The sequence below is a fragment of the Vitis riparia genome, chromosome 18 (genome assembly GCF_004353265.1).
Source record: "Vitis riparia cultivar Riparia Gloire de Montpellier isolate 1030 chromosome 18, EGFV_Vit.rip_1.0, whole genome shotgun sequence".
Taxonomy (NCBI): Eukaryota; Viridiplantae; Streptophyta; class Magnoliopsida; order Vitales; family Vitaceae; genus Vitis; species Vitis riparia.
The window spans coordinates 3671290-3690302 of record NC_048448.1 but is presented as its reverse complement, the minus strand read 5'-3'; the positions used below and the strand labels follow the sequence as shown (position 1 = coordinate 3690302).

At 33.1% G+C, this 19013-nt stretch overlaps 1 protein-coding gene across 1 annotated transcript; it reads left to right on the top strand.

Moving 5' to 3' along the window:
- Positions 1-2765: 2765 nt before the first annotated feature.
- LOC117907729 (transmembrane protein 50 homolog) lies at positions 2766-15485 on the top strand. Its single transcript, XM_034821371.1, has 4 exons — positions 2766-3111; positions 3208-3295; positions 14452-14604; positions 15262-15485. Exons 1-4 carry the CDS (start codon positions 2979-2981, stop codon positions 15293-15295), a joined length of 408 nt encoding a protein of 135 aa, XP_034677262.1. The 5' UTR covers positions 2766-2978; the 3' UTR covers positions 15296-15485.
- Positions 15486-19013: the final 3528 nt, after the last annotated feature.

Here is a 19013-nt window from a genome sequence, read left to right as displayed (position 1 = left end):
TAAAAAAAAAATTATTCTTAATAATTTGTACAAAAATAACTTTAAATAATAAAAACAGTCCAAACAATAATTTTTTAATAATAATAATAATAACAATAACAAAATTAAAAATCATTTTCTTAAATGAAATTGAGAAGTCTTTTTTTTTTTTTTTAAATAAAATTAGAAAACATTTTTCTATAAAATGAGGATGAGATCTTCTCTAATAACTTGTTTTTTCTCAAATAATAAATTCATAATCATTTTTTTAATAAATTGGAAATAACTTTTAGGGAATAATTTGTAGAACTTTTTTTGATAAAACTAATGATTTTTTTTTTTAAATAAAGTTAAATTCATTTTTATAAAATACATGTTGGAATCGAATTAAATAAAAATTCCTTTTTAAATAATAAAAATGAATTTCAATTTTCTATGATATTTTTTTATACATTTTTCTTAATTTTTTTGTATAGTGCTTTTCAAAGTATTATATAAAAATTTTTTATTAACTTTAAATCTATTTTTATTTTTTCTCTTTCAAATTCTTTTCTCAATCACATTTTTTGGACCAAATTTAGCTGAAATAATTACAAATTAATTATGTCTAATGAATCAACAAAAAATAATTATGTCTAATGAACTCAGACTTTGATTGTTATCTAATTATGTCTAATTTATTACAAAAATTTAAACATAAAAACATATATATTTGAATATGAAAATAACTTTTATTGAAAACAGACTTTAATTATAAAGAGTTGTTGAATATAAACTTGTTGACAGCAGAGTGATGACTAAAATTAACGAATACAAAATACTATAATTTTTTCAACATGTAGTACAATGAAAATCATTATTTACAAGGACATAGTAACAAATTCTCCGAAAATTATTTCAACAAAGTGGTTTAATAATAGAATGTGATAAAATGTCAAGGTGAATCTTCTATCATTCGTGTTATTGGTACTTCCACCACGAATACCTCTATATTTTATGACCTAAAAGTATATCACATGCCTCAATGGAGAATCAAATATCATTACAATGGTATGATACAGCTGAGGTAAGTTCTACCACTTTCCATTAAAATCAGTGACATTGTGCAAGTTTCCATATTCAATAATATCATGTGAATCCTATCCATGTTTTCAAATATCACAACAACCTCTTTTGTCAAATCATGTACCTAACTTTCCTAAGAGCAAGTTCAACCTAACATTTCTAACAATTTTTTTGAGCTTCAATTTTTTTTATAAAAAAAACCCATTTTCATAATAATTTTTTGAAATTATTTTCAATAAACCCAATTTTATATTATAAATAATACAAATTTGTTTTTAAAAATAGTATTCAAATATACTTTAAAATGCTTTCACATAAAACATTTTAAGAAAATATAGGATATGTTTGATAATACTTTTGAAAATATTGTTCAATGACGATTATTAAAGATATACTTCACTTGTTTTCAAAAATAAAATTATAATTCAAAACTAAAATATAAAGAACAAAATTTTCAATTTATTTTCCATCAGAGTATTGTAAACTTATACATAACACAAAATTCTTAAAATATTTTTTATATTTTTATCTGTTTCTCAAAATTCTTTATAAACACGAAAGCATTTGAAATCGTTTTAAAAAAATAATGTATTTTTAAAATAAATTCTCAAAATACTATTTTCACAATCAATGGCTAAAAAATAAAAGACCGAGCTAGATAAGGTGAAAAAAATCCATATCCACCATGGTTGAAAAGGATGAAAAATCTATCCAAATCAATTATACGAGCATGAGGACAAACACTATACATTATTGTATTGAGAAAAAAAAAACCAATGTTGGGAAAAATTCAAAGCCAAAAACTCAAAATAAAAAATTAATTAAAGGAAATATGAAAACAAAAGTAAGGTTTTACCACAAGAGGACAAAAAATTAGGCTTGTGATAGAGGAAGATGAAATATTTTATATTAATTGTTATTTTATTAAAGTTGACTTATGTTTAATTAAAAATTATTTAAATTAAATCAATCATTCGTGTTAACATTTAAGAGCGAGGGATGACGAGTTGAATTGGGTTATAGTTTTTTTTTTAGTTATTTTAAAATAAATATTAATACAATACAAAATAAAATAATTAAAAAAGATTGTTAAAAGATAAAAACAACGGTTTTATAATAATTTCACAAATGTTTATATCTGCTTTTATTTGTTTTGATATGAGTTCAATATTTTTTTTACTATTTCAAAGCTTTTTCCAACCCAAAGTTTTTAATTATTATACAATTATATTTAAGACTTCAAGAGGTCTTTACAACCAGTTAAGTGATATTTTGAGCTTAAAGAAAATTTAAAAATAATTAAAATTAAAATTTACGAGCTATGAAATAATAAGTTTAATTTTAATTTAATTTTATCAAATAATCTTAAGAATTAAAATAAAATTAAAGTAATAAATTTTAAATAAATAAATTTAAAATAATTTATATTAAAATGAATAGGCCTTAAGTGATAAGTTCCAATTAGAAAAAAGATTAATCAAGATTCAGGAAAATATTAATAATTGATTATCATAGAAGATACATTTTGACTTGTACAAGAAGCTATTTTACCACCAGCCAAAAGCAAAAAAGCTAGTGTAAAAAAAAAGGGCCCTGACGTGTTAGACGGTTTAAAATCAATCCTGACTATTAATGGACACATAATCATGTAGATAGAGACACGGCATATAATAATGTGGGCGTGGACAGGAATAAAATAACATGCCATCGTGGAATTGGAGGTGAAGAGAGGCGAAAAAAGTAAAAAGAAACGGTGCGGAAAAAGAGAGAAAAGAGGAAGTTGGCTTGGGAATAGAGAGGCATACGGAGAGAGAGGGGCTGGAAACAGATTAGCAGAGGCTATAGAAATAGAAGAAAGTAGTCGTTGGAGTAGATCAGATCCGTCGAGAAAAGAAAAGGAGGACAGATCGAAGTGAGTAGAAGAGAAGGGGGCAATGGATTTGGCGGAGCTGTGGGCAATCTTCGGGCCAGGCATCGCGGGCGCGATCTTCGGTGCCGGCTGGTGGTTCTGGGTCGACGCCGTCGTTTGCAGTTCCGTCAAGGTTTCCTTCGTCCACTACCTCCCTGGTCTGCTCTTATTCTCCTTTCTCTCTACTCTCATATAGTTTTTTAGGGTTTTGTTTTTGATCTTTCACTCTCCTTTTGTTTTTTGTCTGTTTGCAGGAATATTTGCGTCTCTGGCGGCTGTGATGTTCAACTCCGTTAGAAAAGAGGACATTGACTACTCTCCATATGAAGAAGGCGAGTGGAGGTCAGGATTCCTTTCCTCTCTGTTGCTTTTACTGTTTATTTTGTTTGGTTATCTCGTGTTTTTTTGTTTGAATCACTTGTCTATGATCGATTTCTTTGTTGGTCATGGGTTTTGTGAATTATGATGCGTATTATTTTTATACTATTTGGATGCAAAATCAACGTCAATGTTTGATTTTTCAGTAGTTTGTTAGGGCTTTGCTGTTCTCAAATATGAATTTTAGGGTAGAGGGAATGAAAAATGTGGAAAGTTCTAAATGAGTTAAATGCACAGATAAAATTAGCTAGTATTACTTTCCCCAGAATTTGGGCTCATTGGCATTTGACGGTGCTAAGCAAAACTAATGGATGCATAGTCATCTTCAAGAATGAGACAAGTGATGAGTTGTTGATGATCAATGGTGGATATGTGCTAACAACCTTCAGTACTGAGAATAATTCCAAGTCTTCTCTGTATTTGGTTTGAAGAGTCTCTGATGCAGGCTTTAAACTCTGGAGTTTCTGTTTGCTGACTGGGGACAACCATTAATTTACTAAATACAGATTATAGGTTGTTCAGCTCATTTAAATGTTTTAGAAACCTTTGCTTGGTTAGAATTAAACCATGCTGTGGCCTATAGCATGGCCTATCTCTTGCAAGTGTTCTCTGCTAGATTCTCTTCTTGTGTCTTGCTGCTTGTATGTTGATTTACTAAATACCAATTGTAGGCCCATGATGCATAGCTCAAGTGGTAAAGGGATGGGGAGGGTTTATGGGAAATTCCATGTTCAAGTCCCAATGGGGACAAAAATTTACCTATTAAAAAAAAAAAAGAAATACGAATTGTAGGTGGTTTGGTTCATTAAACTGTTTTGGAAAATTTTGTTTTGGATACAATTAAACCATATTCTGGTCTATTGCTTATTATTGTTCCAAATTCCAAACATATCTTGCAAAGTGATAGAAGGTTTTTTTTTTTTGATAGACAAAAAAGGACTATGTATTAAAAGCACCTTAGAGAAGGTGAAGCAAGTATACACGAAGTATACAGTCAAAACCCAAAATAGGCGAAAAAGTGAGGAGCAAAGAAACCTTCTCCATACTAGGGGCTCAATTTACAAAATCTAACATAGAAAAAGTGTGGTCCTCTATATACACCTTAGCCCAATTCACAAAAGTATATATGAACACAAATTTAATTGCTTGGTCTGACTGCTTAACATCATTAAAGGCCCTATTCCTTTCCTTCCAAATGGACCACCACAAGCACAAAGTAGTCCTCCATGCTTTCTTCCACTTCTTACCCACAAAAGAGTTGTGCCAATCTAATAGGTTCCATCTAATTGAAGAATGCAAAACTCACTCCACTCCAAAAATGGAATAAATCAAATTCCACGATATTCTTGCTTTGGGACAAAAAAGAAGCAAGTGATCTGTGGTTTCCTTCTTTATTTTGCACAAATAACACCTATTTGAGAGATGCTAACCTCTCCTTTTAAGCTGATCAAGAGTTAGAATTTTGCCCCAAGATGCTTCCTAGGCAAAAAAAACTAACCATCATTGGAGCCCGAGTCCTCTACACAATACTAAACGGAAAAGGATCTCTAGGTCTTCTAGAAAAGGAGTAGTAAAGAGAACCTACTATTCTTGGTTTCAATCCAGTTCAGATTGTCACTCCACATCCCTTTTAGCTACCAAAGGTTGTAATTTCCGAAGCGAAGTTTCTACTTCACCTAGCTCTCGATCATTAAAATGTCTTGAGAAATGAGGGTTCACTACCCCCTTCCTTATCCTTCTCGCAAGCCTCAACCACCCATCCATCTTTGTTGACCACACAAGAGAAAAGATTTAGGCAAACCTCTTTTAAGGTTTGGTTCTTGCGCCACAAGTCTTTTCAAAATTTAACCCTTCTCCCATCCCTAACTAAAATGTGAGATATGCTTCTTATATCCTTCCCATTTATTCTTGATGGGCTTCCATACTCCAACTCCATAACCTTCTCTCATTTTTCCCGAATACCAACCTCCTTCCTTTACTCTATACTTCCCTATTATGATTTGTTTTCATAAGGGCTCCCTTTTTGTGGCAAATGTCCAACTTCACTTCCCAAGCAAAGCTTTGTTTAGGAGAATAGGGTTATGAATTTTGAGGTCCCCCTCCTTCTTTCCTAACCAAACTAGATTCCAATTCACCAAATGAAGTTTTTTCTCTAGTGCACCACCTCCCTATTAAAAATCTCTTTGGATCTTTTCAATCCTTGAGCTAACCTTTTTTGGGATAAGGAATAATGACATGAAATTAATCGGAAGACTTGATAAAGTGCTTTTAACTAAAGTAAGTCTCTTGCCCTTGGAAAGGTATTGTCTCTTCCACATCGCTAATCTTCTTTTAAATCTCTCTTTCACTATATCCCATACCCTAGAAGATTTAAACAAGGCTCCTAAAGGTAGACCCAAATAGGAAGTGGGTAGCTTCCCTATTCTACAACCCAATACCGAAGATAAATTCTCCATATTAGCTATCCTCCCTACAGGAATAACCTTGCTCTTTCCATAGGTGCATGGAAAGTGGAAACTCATGAAATCTGACAATTTTCTTGGAAACTAGAAGAGGTGCAAGCCTTCTTCGAGAGGTTGTCAACACGCCCCATCTTCGTGGAGATTGATGATGTCATGGTTCGGTTGCCTACAAAGGATAGTGTTTTTTCTGTTATGTCTTTCTACTCCTCTTTGGCCAATAGGAGAGTGAAGTCGTTCTCCCATGGTATAGTATGGAATTCTTGAGTGTCCTTGAGAATTAGCTTCTTTGCTTGGGAAACAACTTGGGTCAAGATTTTGACTTTGGATCAACTTAAAAAGAAGGGATAGGGGATTCCTAATAGATGTTACTTGTGTAAGGAAGAAGAAGAAACAAGTGACCATATACTCATTCATTGTTCAAAAGCTTGTCTGTTGTGGCAGTTGATCTTTGCGCTCTTTGGTATCCTGTGGGTGTTGAGTTGTTCAATTAGAAAGGTCCTTTTGAGCTGTCACGGATCCTTTGTTGGTAAAAAGAGGAAGATGGCTTGGAAGGTTGCTCCATTGTGTCTGTTTTGGGCTTTATGATGAGAGAGGAATAGAAGAGCTTTTGACAAATTTGAAAGCATGGATCAAACAATTAAAAATTCTTTCTTGTATTTATTTTGGGATTGAGTTAGACTGTATATTGAGGGAGGCTCTTTATCATTGTTAGACTTTGTGGATTGGGTAGGCTCTTGATAGGGCGCATTAGTGGGTTTTTGTTTTTTTGCGCATTTTTTGTCTTTTGTTTTCTTTGTATACGACGTGTATATATATATATATATATATATATATTTTAATACAATTCTTATGTACTTATCAAAAAAGAAAAAGGTTGTTTATTTATTTTTATTTTTAAAAATATTTTCTCTTGCCTTTCTTTTCCTTTTTTTCATTGTGGGTGTGGGGGTGGGTGGGGTTGGTTTTTGTTGATTATATATTATGTCATTGAGGCTCATTTGTTTTGCCTAAGTTGAGACTACAGGTACAAGGGACTAGAAAAGATTTTGATGGAACTGTGGAATCCAATAAATGGTTTTAAAGTTGTACAGATATGCCAAAATTTTAAAATGGAACTGTGGGCAGAATCAGTGCCTTGACACTATCATGATTGCACAATATAAATGGTGATGAAGAGGGTGGCGATGCTGGTGATAGACTAATGGGGCATCAGAATTCAGTTTCTGCTGCCTGAAATTAGGGCGCATGCTGTTGTATTCACCTTCAGCCATGATTACACAATACTATGGCCTTTTAAAAAAAAATTATTTTATATATATATAAATATATTTTAAAGTTAGGTTCCTTTTAATACACCTTACCCTCCTTGCCTATCTATCAAAAAAAAAAAAAAAAAAGGAAAAAGGTCATAGTATTTTGGCAATTGCACAGACTAATGCAGGAGTATGTTGAGATATATGGGATATTTTGGGATGGTTCATGAATTGCTATATTATGAGATATAGTTGGTTACATGCTTACAAATGTTTTGGGAATTACTTGTTGCTTTCAAATAATGAACTTGCCTTTTGTGTTTTAGATCCTGTAGCATACATTAGGATTGGTTTAGATCCTGTAGCATGTGTGGATTATTTGCAACTGATGGGGTATTTTTTCCCATAATGAGCTCCATATTTGTTTTTTTTTTTTCAATTCTGATGAATTTTGCTCAAATGTTAATGGCATTTCACATGTTAAAACACTTTTTATTTTTTATTTTTTTGTTACAACTCTATTCATGTCAATTTTTCAGAATAATGTATCTTCTTTCCACCCATACTTAATGCTGTGAAATTAACCCATTTTATTTTTGTCTTGAATTATGTTTGAAGAATATATTAGTGTAGAAGAGCAACTTGTGTAGCCATATAAAATCTTGAATATCTATTAGGTCTACGTATAAAAAATTATGCTACTTCTATTATTCCGACAAAATCTTGAATGCCCTGTTTGTCTTGAATATATATAGATATATAGGTGCAGCATCTGGTCATGTTTATGTGTGTGTTTTCTCTCTGCTTCAAAGTAAGGTTGATGCACATTATTGTTTATCAGTGACTCATCATAATAAGTGGTGCTCTAATGGTGAGTATATATAGCACCTTAATTTAATAAATATCAAATTTGAGCTTTTTATTATCTAGATCAAGCATGAACTCATTAGAGTAATGCAATGCATTCCTTTTCCTTTGAAATTGTAGATGTTAGTATTTGCACTACAATGATTAGATCAATAATTTTAAGATAAAATTGAATGGAGTAATATGGGTGGCAAATTTTAAACCTATGAATGTTTTTTTGATAAGCACATAATAAGTAAAATTTATAAATTTGAAAAGAAAAAATACAAAAAGGCCGAAGATAGGGCACACCAAAGTACACATGGGGTATATTAAGGGCGCAAGAACAACGAAAGGAGGGCACAGCACCTTACACCTATTTGGCTTCTAACCAATCAATAAAATCCATCATAGACATGGAAAACGTTCTATATGATGACACTTACATCCCAAAAAGCTATGCATCAAAAAGGATTTGAGCAATTGTTTCAAAGTTGCCACATTTTCAAAACCCTTCAATTCCTCTCTTGTCAAATGGTCTAGAAACGACCCAAAAAGGACAACTAGCCATGCCCTCTTCTGCCTCTTTTCTATGCAGAACTTGTTCCAACTTAGCAACATCAATCTAATTGAAGAATGCCTCACCCATTGTAATCCAAACATAGAAAAAATTAATTGCCATAAAATTCCTACTAAAACACAATGAATAATCATGTGATCAATGAATTGTTCTCTCTTTTCATACAAATAGTTTATATTCCCTAAAGAGACTTTTTTTTTTTTGAATTAGTTAAAGACACCCCTCTTCTTCTTAATTGGTCCAATGCCAATATCCTTTTCCAAGTTGCATCTCGTGCAGGAAAAAGAAAATTCCACTCTTATTAGGACCTATGAGTTCCAAATAACTCTAGTTGGAAAAACATTTGAATCCTTTAGCGCAAAAAAGGAGTAGAAAGCTTTAATTGAGAACTTTCCACTCTTAGAATTCCACTCCCCATCTTGCTCCCAAAAATCTTCTATCCACGAATCTTTTGAGCTGGATATGACATATAAGGCAATGAACTCTACTTTTAAAAACATCCCACCTTTTCCTGATAACCTTCCGTAATCCAACACCGTTACCCTTTCTTAGCACCTTAGAACACTAACCTCCCTTTTCCACTCTAAGCTTCCTTGTAATCATTGTAATCCAATACCCAAAAGGGGTAGTATTGAGCAATGTTTTCAAAGGCTTTTTTAAGGTACACCTCAAGATGAGGTGTAACAAAAACATGCTAAGATTTTGTAAAAAAACACAAGACTCCAGAAAAGTGTTCGCCTTTAGAGTTGAGACTACCTTGAGGCATGCATTTTGCCTCCTAATGTTTGAGGAGCAAGCCTTCATGGATCTTGGTTGCTCAAGTGGCCTACATGTAAAAAATAAAATGAACAATTAAGAAGAAAACCAACTTTTTGACTTTGAAAATCCTAGAAGTGAAAAATCCTAATCCTAACCCTAACCCTTTATAGAACCCCTCACATCACATAAGTTGGTGCCATTGTCACCACAACCTCAAACTCTCTAAAAATCAACAACTTCTTAGTTCGATGTTTCATTTCTGTAGCTTTATCGTGGTCTCTTAGGTTTGTTTTTTTTTTTTTTTTTTCCATTTTTGTGTTCCTTTTCTCTCATTCTATCTTCTTAGTTCTCAACTTCTTACCATAATACATACATATATATATATATATATATATATATATATATTTACTTATTTATTTGCTTTTTTAAATTAAATTAATTTAATTATTATTAGGTATTGATATTTATCATCAATAAAAGTTATTATATCTAGGTTAATTTTGAATTTTATTTATTTTGGTAAGGAATTTTAATAATATGAGATCTATAAAATTTTGATTCCATCATATATCTTTTTTTTTTTTTTTTTTTTTGAAATAGCAAAAAAAAAAAAAAAAATTTGTGATTTATTATGCTTTTTTGTGATAGTGTGAAACTAATAGTATGATTTTTATTTTGAATTAATTTGTAATTAGGTTTAAGTTTATTTTATTTATTTTTAGTTGTTTTATATATTTTAAATTATTTTTAAATATTTATTAATTATAAAATTTAGAGTCTCAAAAGGCTTACTCCTCAATGTTTTGAGGCTTATACCTTGCCTTACAAAATAAAAATGCCTTGTCTCATATTTTCGCGTTTGAAAACTTTGGTGTTGACTATTGAGAACAAAAAGATTCTTGATGCGAAAAGATAGTTGGAAGAAGGTGTTGGTTCAAAGTTGAATCAAAGTCCTTTGAGATTTCGATCGAGGTGATTAAAGGAAATGTGGTAGGTAAGGTCTAGGAGAGCGGATGTGGATTCTCCTCTTAGATCATGTTTAGCAAGAGGGCTCAACGTTGTTATTGGAAGAAGTTGAAGCTTGTTGTGAACCATGAATCCTAACCTCTACATGCATCAAATAAACGCTTATCAAATCAATTAGTATGCACTAAACCTAGGGGAGATGCACCTAAGGATCTTCAATTAGAGTTTGTACATTCTAAACAAAGGACGTGCATCAATGATCATGATGAATCTAAGGCATGTAATCAATGTATATATGATTGTCAATGACATAACCATAACAATACATGCAAGACATGTGTGAAAGGAAAAAATTGAGGGTCTAAAGTAGGGTTAGGGTTTTTACTCAATTTCTTCTTTATTCTCACTCTATGGGATTTTCGAGGTTAAAAGGTTGGTTTTTTTTTAATTTTTTTTTCTTATGTGGGCTACCTTAGGGACCTAGATCCACAAAGGCTTATACCTCAGACATCAGAGCATAAAAGGCACAATTGAAGCGTGCCTCAAGGGAGCCTCAACTTTAAAGGTGAATGCCTTTCCCCAATTTTGTGTTTTTTACAACTCATTTGCACATTTTTTTTATGCATTGCCCTCAAGGCGTGTCTCAAAAATGCCTTTGAAACCTTGGTTTTGCCACCTTATCCAGTTTATGCCGGAAGAAAGCTTTGATGTTTGATTACTTCGCTATGGTGCTTTGGTAGCTTATTTGTAAAGCACAAGACGAGGGGTTTTTCAAGGATTTTTGTAATAATAGTTTATCCAATGCCACTTTCTTAGTTTTGATTCTAGAAAAAGGAGTAGCAAAGGATTTGAAAGACTTTAAACCCATTAGCTTACTAGTTGTATAAGCTCTTGATAAATGTCTTTGATTAATAGGCTAAAAAAATGGTGGTATCAATTTAACACCCCATTGTGGAAGGTAGGCAAATTTTGGATGTAGTTCTCATAACAAGTGGAGCCATAAACTCAAGGATAAAAAGTTCCAATAACAAGATCATTTATAAGTTGGACATTGAAAAGGTGTACAATCTTCACCAAAGGCATATAGCCTTCGCCTATGTACACTTTAACCCACGTAGAGAAACTGAAAAAAAAGATGTATTTTAGTCTTTGATTTGAAAACTCCTCATTTTCAAAACATCTTCAATTTCTTTCCTTGTATATGATCTAAAAATATACATAAAGGAGCAGCTCTCCAAGCCTTAGCACAACTTCTACCAATAAAAGAGTCGTGCCACCCAAGAAGAGCCTCCTTAATCAACTTAGTGATAACCCATTGAATACCAACAATGGAGAACACCAATTGTTATAAAATTCCCGTCTTATTACAATGTAGGAGAATATGATCAATGAACTTTGACTCTTCCTTGCACAAGGTACACCTGTTGACCAATGCCCACCCTCTTTTTTGAAGTTGATCCAAAGTCAAACACCTTACCTTGACAAGCCTCCCAAGTGAAGAAACTCATCTTTGTAGGAATCTATGAGTTCGCATTAAAGGGAAAGGGGTAACACAACTTATCTCCAATAGAGAGTAAAGCTTTCTTATAGTGAAAACCTCTATGCTATCACCTTTCCAAACCACTCTATCCTCCTCCCTCTTTACTGTCTATCCTTGGAGTATTTGAAGGAACTTCTCCATGTCAGCCAACTCCCAATCATTCAAATTTCTGACAAAACAAAAGTTACAAGTTTCTCCTTCCCATCTCTGCTCCCAAAAGTTAGTTACCTATGCCTCTTTCAAAATAGATAAGACAAATAAGAAAGGAAAAGTCTCACATAAGGGCTCCTTACTGCACTAACTATCTTTCCAAAACTTCACCCTACTACTACCCACTGCAAAAGAAACCATTGTTTTAAAAAAGTCTCACTGCTTCCCAATCACTTTCCAAACTCCGACCATAGGAATCTCTCACCACACCTGACCTCCAACTTCCTTCTTCCTCTCTAAACTTACCCTTAATGATTTTCTTCTGTAGTGAATTTCCTTCACTAGAGTAAGGCTAACACCACTTTCAAAGAAGGGCCTTATTTAGCAAAGAAACAGAACGAATACCAAGGCCACATTTCGATTTGGCTTTGCAAACAGTTGGCCACTTCATTAAGTGTAATTTGTTTTCTAAGGCCCCTTCTCCCCAAGGAAAATCCCTTTGAATCTTCTTTAATCTTAACCTTACAATTATTGGAATGGTAAATAAAGACATGAAATTGGGGGGGGGGGGGGGAGAGAGACTCATTATGTTTTTTAAAAAAGTACTTTATTCAGTCTTCCTATTCATGTATGTCTTTGGTCATCATTCCAAGAAGGGTGTGCTTAAAATTGGAGTAGATTCAAAGAGATTTCTTTCGGGGTGGTGGGGCTCTTATGAAAACCCCCGTTTGGTCAATTGGGTTATTGTTTTCTTGGATAAAAAGAATGAAGGACTTGGCATTAGAAATTTGTCCCTTTTAAATAAGGCCCTCATTGGCAAGTGGAGTTGGAGATTTGCAATAGAGAGATAATCCCTTTGAAAGCAAGTTATAGTAGGGAAGTTTAGGGATGAAGAGGGGAGATGGTGCTTTAGTAGTGTGAGGAATGATTATGGAGTGGGTTTGTGGAAAGTTATTGGTCGAGCACACCCTCCTTCATTGCCTTAAGGCAAGTATTCATTGGTAGTTGATATTTTCACAGTTTGGAGTGGCTTGGGTGCTACATTCTGCTGTTAGAGGAACCTTTCTCAATTGGCAGATATCTTTCATAGGAAATAAACAGAAAATGGCTTGGAAAATCACCCTCTTGTGTGTGTTTTGGACCCTATGAAAGGAAAAAAATAGAAGATCTTTTGAAGACCTTCACCAAACAATCAAATCCCATTGTCATGAGTACTTATTTGGAACTGGTTAGAGTATGTATGGTTGATTGTTCATTAACCATCATAGGCTTTTTTGATTGACTTAACTCCAAGTAGGAGAGAAAGCTTGTTTTTTGTTCCTCACTCTTCCTTTGTTCGCCTATTGGTTCCTATTGTGTACATTGTATGTTCCTTGGTGCACACTCTGTTTAAGCACTGATAATATATATATATATATATATATTTACCTATCAAAAAAGAAAGATTCCTTAAAGCCCTGCTACCCCATAAGAAACCTCTTTGGATCCTTCCCAAATCTTAAGCTTGCTCTTCTTGGAATTACTAAATTGAAATGCAATAGAGTGGCAAGCTATACAATGTGCTTTTATTCTGGCCTGCACCTATGAAGTTGACTTTGTTGCTTTTACATCAACAGGACTCATAATTGAGGTAATCTTTGAAGTTTGCTTTGGCCCATCTAGTGGTGTCATAAAACTTTTGATTGTGACAGTGACCTAAATATTGCCAATAGTTTTTCTTGTAATCTGTTTTGAATCGATCAGGATCCATGCATACTGGTGAGTTGTTTTAGGTAGGTTCTTAGGTGGTGTAGGTCACCGTATGTGGATGATTAGTTGTCTTAACTTGAAGAGGATATTTTTAGGTGAGTTGTTTTGTTGTGGGGGGCGGGGGGGGATGGTTTGGTTGGCTCAGGCTTAGGGTTTTTGGGTCTCTCATATTGGACCTTGGGCCCCTGAATCTTGGATATTTGAGCCTTATATAGCGCAGGATAGATGAGCTGTAGCCTTGTCCAGTAGCAGCCCTTGCCACTCCCAGGTCTTGTGAGCAAGGTGCTTAAGGCCAAGGCAGGTGGCTGCTAACTGTGAGTCTTCGTCTCTTTCCACATTCCATGAGCCACGCTAACTGATGGTAGCCTAGGTCTACTGCCAAGCTGTGCTGACTTGCCTAAATCCTCAGGGAGTTATCCTCTTTTGCATCCACCACTAAGGTAGGCTCCCAATGTTATGGACACATGAGGAAGCCTGGGCTGGGCGTCTCTATGGAGGCACCACAATTTCTCAGCATAGAGTTGCCCAGAATCATTCTGTGTATCAATGGTAATATTGCATTAATTAGGTCTGGCCATATCACAGTACTGTGGTCCATGGTGTCTGCTTTGATTGCCTGCACGGTGAGCTAAGATTTTAATCATCATGATCCATTTCTGTAAAGCATGTGTGTGTGTTTTAATTTTAAAATTAGATTACTTTTTCTTTCTTGTTCAAACTGGACTTATGAGGTTCCCGTCCTCTTCATGATGTTTGCTTGTTTTGGGGTGACAAATGTCAATTCTTCTCACAGTTGTAACTTCTTAATATTGCAGATTGAAGCTCTGGCTTTTCTTTGCTTATGTTGTATCCTTTGTCTCTCTGGCTGCATCAGTGGGCCTATTGATACAAGATTCACTTGAGAAATCTGGCCCTTCTGTGTGGACAGGAACTGCGGGTGTCTTGCAGTGTGTGTTTGTGTTGATAAGGTAAATGATGCTTTGGCTTTAAGATTCTTGTTTGTGTATCTTCATCAGTCAAATCTTTTCAAACATGAGCGACATTCTTGCTAGATTATGCATTTGGAACATTCACTTGCCCACATTCCCCACACTATCAACATAAAGAGAAGCTTTCCTAACTAATAGTGTATTGGGATTTGCCAATTTATTATTTTCAAGGCAGTCAGCTTGACTATGTTCAACAAAAATTCTACTGGATCAACTTCTCTTCAACCTTGTTCTCATGAAGGAGCAAAAAGTTGGTTCTTCCCTGGATTTATGTGTGTGCAGTACATGTGCTACAAAGCATTTCAAGAACTTCAATTTTAATCAATGAAATATTGGTCTTCCGCCCCTGGAAAAAGTTGATTTTGATCTTGTCAAAGGAGTGCTTTGCATTTGATAAGAGTTTTCCTCTGCCACTGCACATGTTATTTCTGAGCACATCATTCCTAGTTCTCAGGTGTTTTTTACTTCATCAAATCTCTTCCTTCTCGTCTCCCCCAAACAATTCGCTTACACTCATTATCCATACTATTTCAATGCCTCGTATGCATCAATGTAAACTGTTCAATATGTACATGCTTTTTGGATCTTGCATCATTTTCTTACTCAATTCGTTGACTCAAAATTTGTTTCCTGCAGCGGGCTGATCTATTGGACCTCTCATTCAGAGTAGGTTGGGAGTAATCGGAGGCCATTTGGGAAGTTGTCCATGCATGTATCAATTTACTCATTTAATGAATGGGATACAAAAGTAGTTGAACTCTGTAAATATTTCTTCTGCTATACAATTACCAGCATAAAAGAAATAGACCTATTGGATTGCCACTCTTGTTTATGTTTGATTGATCCATCTGTTTTTTTTTCATTTGCGCTCTTGATCATCAGATATAGACCCCACTGGCTTCACCCTTGCTGGAATTATGACAGTTGATAAAAAGTTTAAAACTTGTTTCCCAGACACATCTGGATCCCAACAACCACCAAGTGTTGGCAAATCATGAATCGACTATTATGAAAAATGGTTTGCATTTTTCAATGACGTGACATAAAAATCTGTGGAAGTAATACATCTATTTCCATTCTCAAAAGCATTTTAAAATGGGTTGCACCACTGTTATGCCAAAAACCTAAACTGGTCACGTTCTATCAAAAGTCATGATTGCAGACCTGCAAAGCCTATGGTCTACCCAGTCGACCGCATATACTAGGGTCCATTCTCACATACTTCCTTTCAAGGATGAATTCAAATTCAATTGGATCACAGAGGGCAACGAGGTTGTACCAGGACCTTATTCACAATACCTCCCTCAAGCTATCTCAAACATCTATAATGCACTCTCTTCTGAGTCACAACCACGGTTGCAGCCACTGCTCTGCTTCCTCTTACCCTCCCTCATCGGGGGCTTTCGTCTCTGAAGCCGCTGGAGTTCTTGAGTTTTGGGTAAAAATGACCCATTTTTGAAACTTACTGTTGAAAACGGGCATATTTTCAAACTATTGTTCAAAATGGCCTCTTTGATGCCACGAAGACACCACATTATTAAAAAATATTTTTTTTCATCATTATAGTGAAAGCCGCAGTTGGGAAACGCGACTTCATTTTTGCACTAAAGCCGCAGTTGGCAAATGCGACTTCATTTTTGCACTAAAACCGCAATTGGCAAACGCGACTTCATTTTTGTACTAAAACCGCAGTTGCCAAACGCGGCTTCATTTTTTAACTAAAGCCGCGGTTGGCAACTGCGGCTTTAGTTAATTTTTATTTAAATTTAAAATTTAATTAAAAACTATTAAATCACAATTTATGATTGAAATTTAAAAAATATACTTAAATAATAAATTATTTATATTTAAACTTAAAAATCTAGTATTACTTCAACAAACATAAATTGATAAATAGAAGATATTATAAATGAATGTTTTATTTATTAATAAATTAATAATCTTAAAATAATAAATTTATATAACATATAAATAATATATAAAATTGTATAATTTATTAATTTAAGATATTTAATTTGTTAATTTTCAAGATATTAATTTATTTGTATTATGACAAATTTATCTTTAACAAAATAATAACATACTCTTAAGCCGTAGTTGTCATATATAGATCTTTTTACAAAATTAGTTAATGAAATTAATTACAAAATGTCTACTACAAAATGTAATTTTTAATAGTTTAATTAAAGTCACAAAAAATATCCACTAAACATTAATATAGTGGAAAATAAAAAGTATATATAATCTCACATGCCTCCACAAGGAGAGAACCTATGTGTAACTGGTACTCTCTTCCTTTTTGGACAAGAACCTATATATAATCACACATGATAAAATTTATTTCTCACATGGATACAATTGGTCGGATAAATGCCGAGGCTAGAAATTGGTTGGAGCAAATTCCTCTTGAAAAATGGGCACTCTCATATGATGGTGGGCGGAGATATGGGATTATGACAACTAATATGTCTGAAGTTTTTAATGGTGTTCTTAAGGGTGCTCGTAACTTACCAATAACAGCTTTAGTCCAGTTAACTTTCTATCGGGTTAACAGTTACTTCACAGTTAGGCGGGAGCAATGTGCCAGTCGGCTCGCTTCAAGTGAAGAATTCACTCCACATATTGACGCCAAGATAAAGGCTAAAGTTGTTAAGGCGGGTGCACATGAGGTTCTTTTGTATGATCATGTGGCGGGACGTTTTCATGTTAAAACTAGACACTCTGTTGGAAGCAGTAATAGGAAACCTCGTACATATCATGTTACCCTTCAAACGGGGTCTTGCACATGTAACAAAACACTTTTGTTAGGATTCCCATGATTCCCATGTTCGCGCATTCTTGCTGCTTGTCATTGTCGAGCAATTGATTTCGACAATTTGTACAAGGTTATTACACCATACGTGCTTACCTATCAACATGGGCTCCTTTGTTTTATCCCATATTTGATGAGTTGGAGTGACCTCAATATAATGGACCAATAATTGTGCCTTCAGACTCAATGAAACGGCTAACTTCTGGTCGACCAAAATCAAGTCGTTTGCATAATGAGATGGATGCAAGGGAAACTAGGACTCCATAAACATGTGGACTTTGCAAGCAATCAGGTCACAATCGGCGTTCTTATCCAAAAAGGAAGAGAGTATCAGTTACACATAGGTTCTCTCCTTGTGGAGGCATGTGAGATTATATATGTTTTTTATTTTCCACTATATTAATGTTTAGTGGATATTTTTTGTGACTTTAATTAAACTATTAAAAATTACATCTTGTAGTAGACTTTTTGTAATTAATTTCATTAACTAATTTTGTAAAAAAATCTATATATGACAACTACGGCTTAAGAGTATGTTATTATTTTGTTAAAAGATAAATTTGTCATAATACAAATAAATTAATATCTTAAAAATTAACAAATTAAATATCTTAAATTAATAAATTATACAATTTTATATATTATTTATATGTTATATAAATTTATTATTTTAAGATTATTAATTTATTAATAAATAAAACATTCATTTATAATATCTTCTATTTATTAATTTATGTTTGTTGAAGTAATACTAGATTTTTAAGTTTAAATATAAATAATTTTTTATTTAAGTATATTTTTTAAATTTCAATCATAAATTGTGATTTAATAGTTTTTAATTAAATTGGAAAGTAAAAAAAAATATTATAATTGAAATCTCAGTTATTAACTACTATACTATTATTTCGATAAAGATAAATTTATCATAATATAAATAAATTAATATCTTAAAAATTAACAAATTAAATATCTTAAATTAATAAATTATACAATTTTATATATTATTTATATGTTATATAAATTTATTATTTTAAGATTATTAATTTATTAATAAATAAAACATTCATTTATAATATCTTCTATTTATCAATTTATGTTTGTTGAAGTAATACTAGAATTTTAAATTTAAATATAAATAATTTATTATTTAAGTATATTTTAAATTTCATTCATAAATTGTAATTTAATAATTTTTTAATTAAATTTTAAATTTAAATAAAAATTAACTAAAGCTGCAGTTGTCAACCGCGACTTTAGTTAAAAAATGAAGCCGCATTTGGCAACTGCGACTTTAATACAAAAATGAAGTTGCGTTTGGCAACTGCGGCTTTAGTGCAAAAATGAAGCCGCATTTGCCAACTGCGGCTTTAGTACAAAAATGAAGCCGCGTTTCCCAACTGCGGCTTTAGTGCAAAAATGAAGCCGCATTTCCCAACTGCGGCTTTCACTATAATGACGAAAAAAAAATATTTTTTAATGATGTGGCACCTACGTGGCATCAAAGAGACCATTTTGAACAATAGTTTGAAAATGTGCCCGTTTTCAACATTAAGTTTCAAAAATGGGTCATTTTGAC

Excerpts from the sequence above, each read along its gene's own strand:
- LOC117907729 (XM_034821371.1), top strand. The coding sequence starts at position 2,979 with ATGGATTTGGCGGAGCTGTGGGCAATCTTCGGGCCAGGCATCGCGGGC. Across the intron at positions 3,112-3,207 it reads CTTCGTCCACTACCTCCCTG|GAATATTTGCGTCTCTGGCG; the intron begins GTCTGCTCTTAT and ends GTCTGTTTGCAG. Across the intron at positions 14,605-15,261 it reads TGTGTGTTTGTGTTGATAAG|CGGGCTGATCTATTGGACCT; the intron begins GTAAATGATGCT and ends TGTTTCCTGCAG.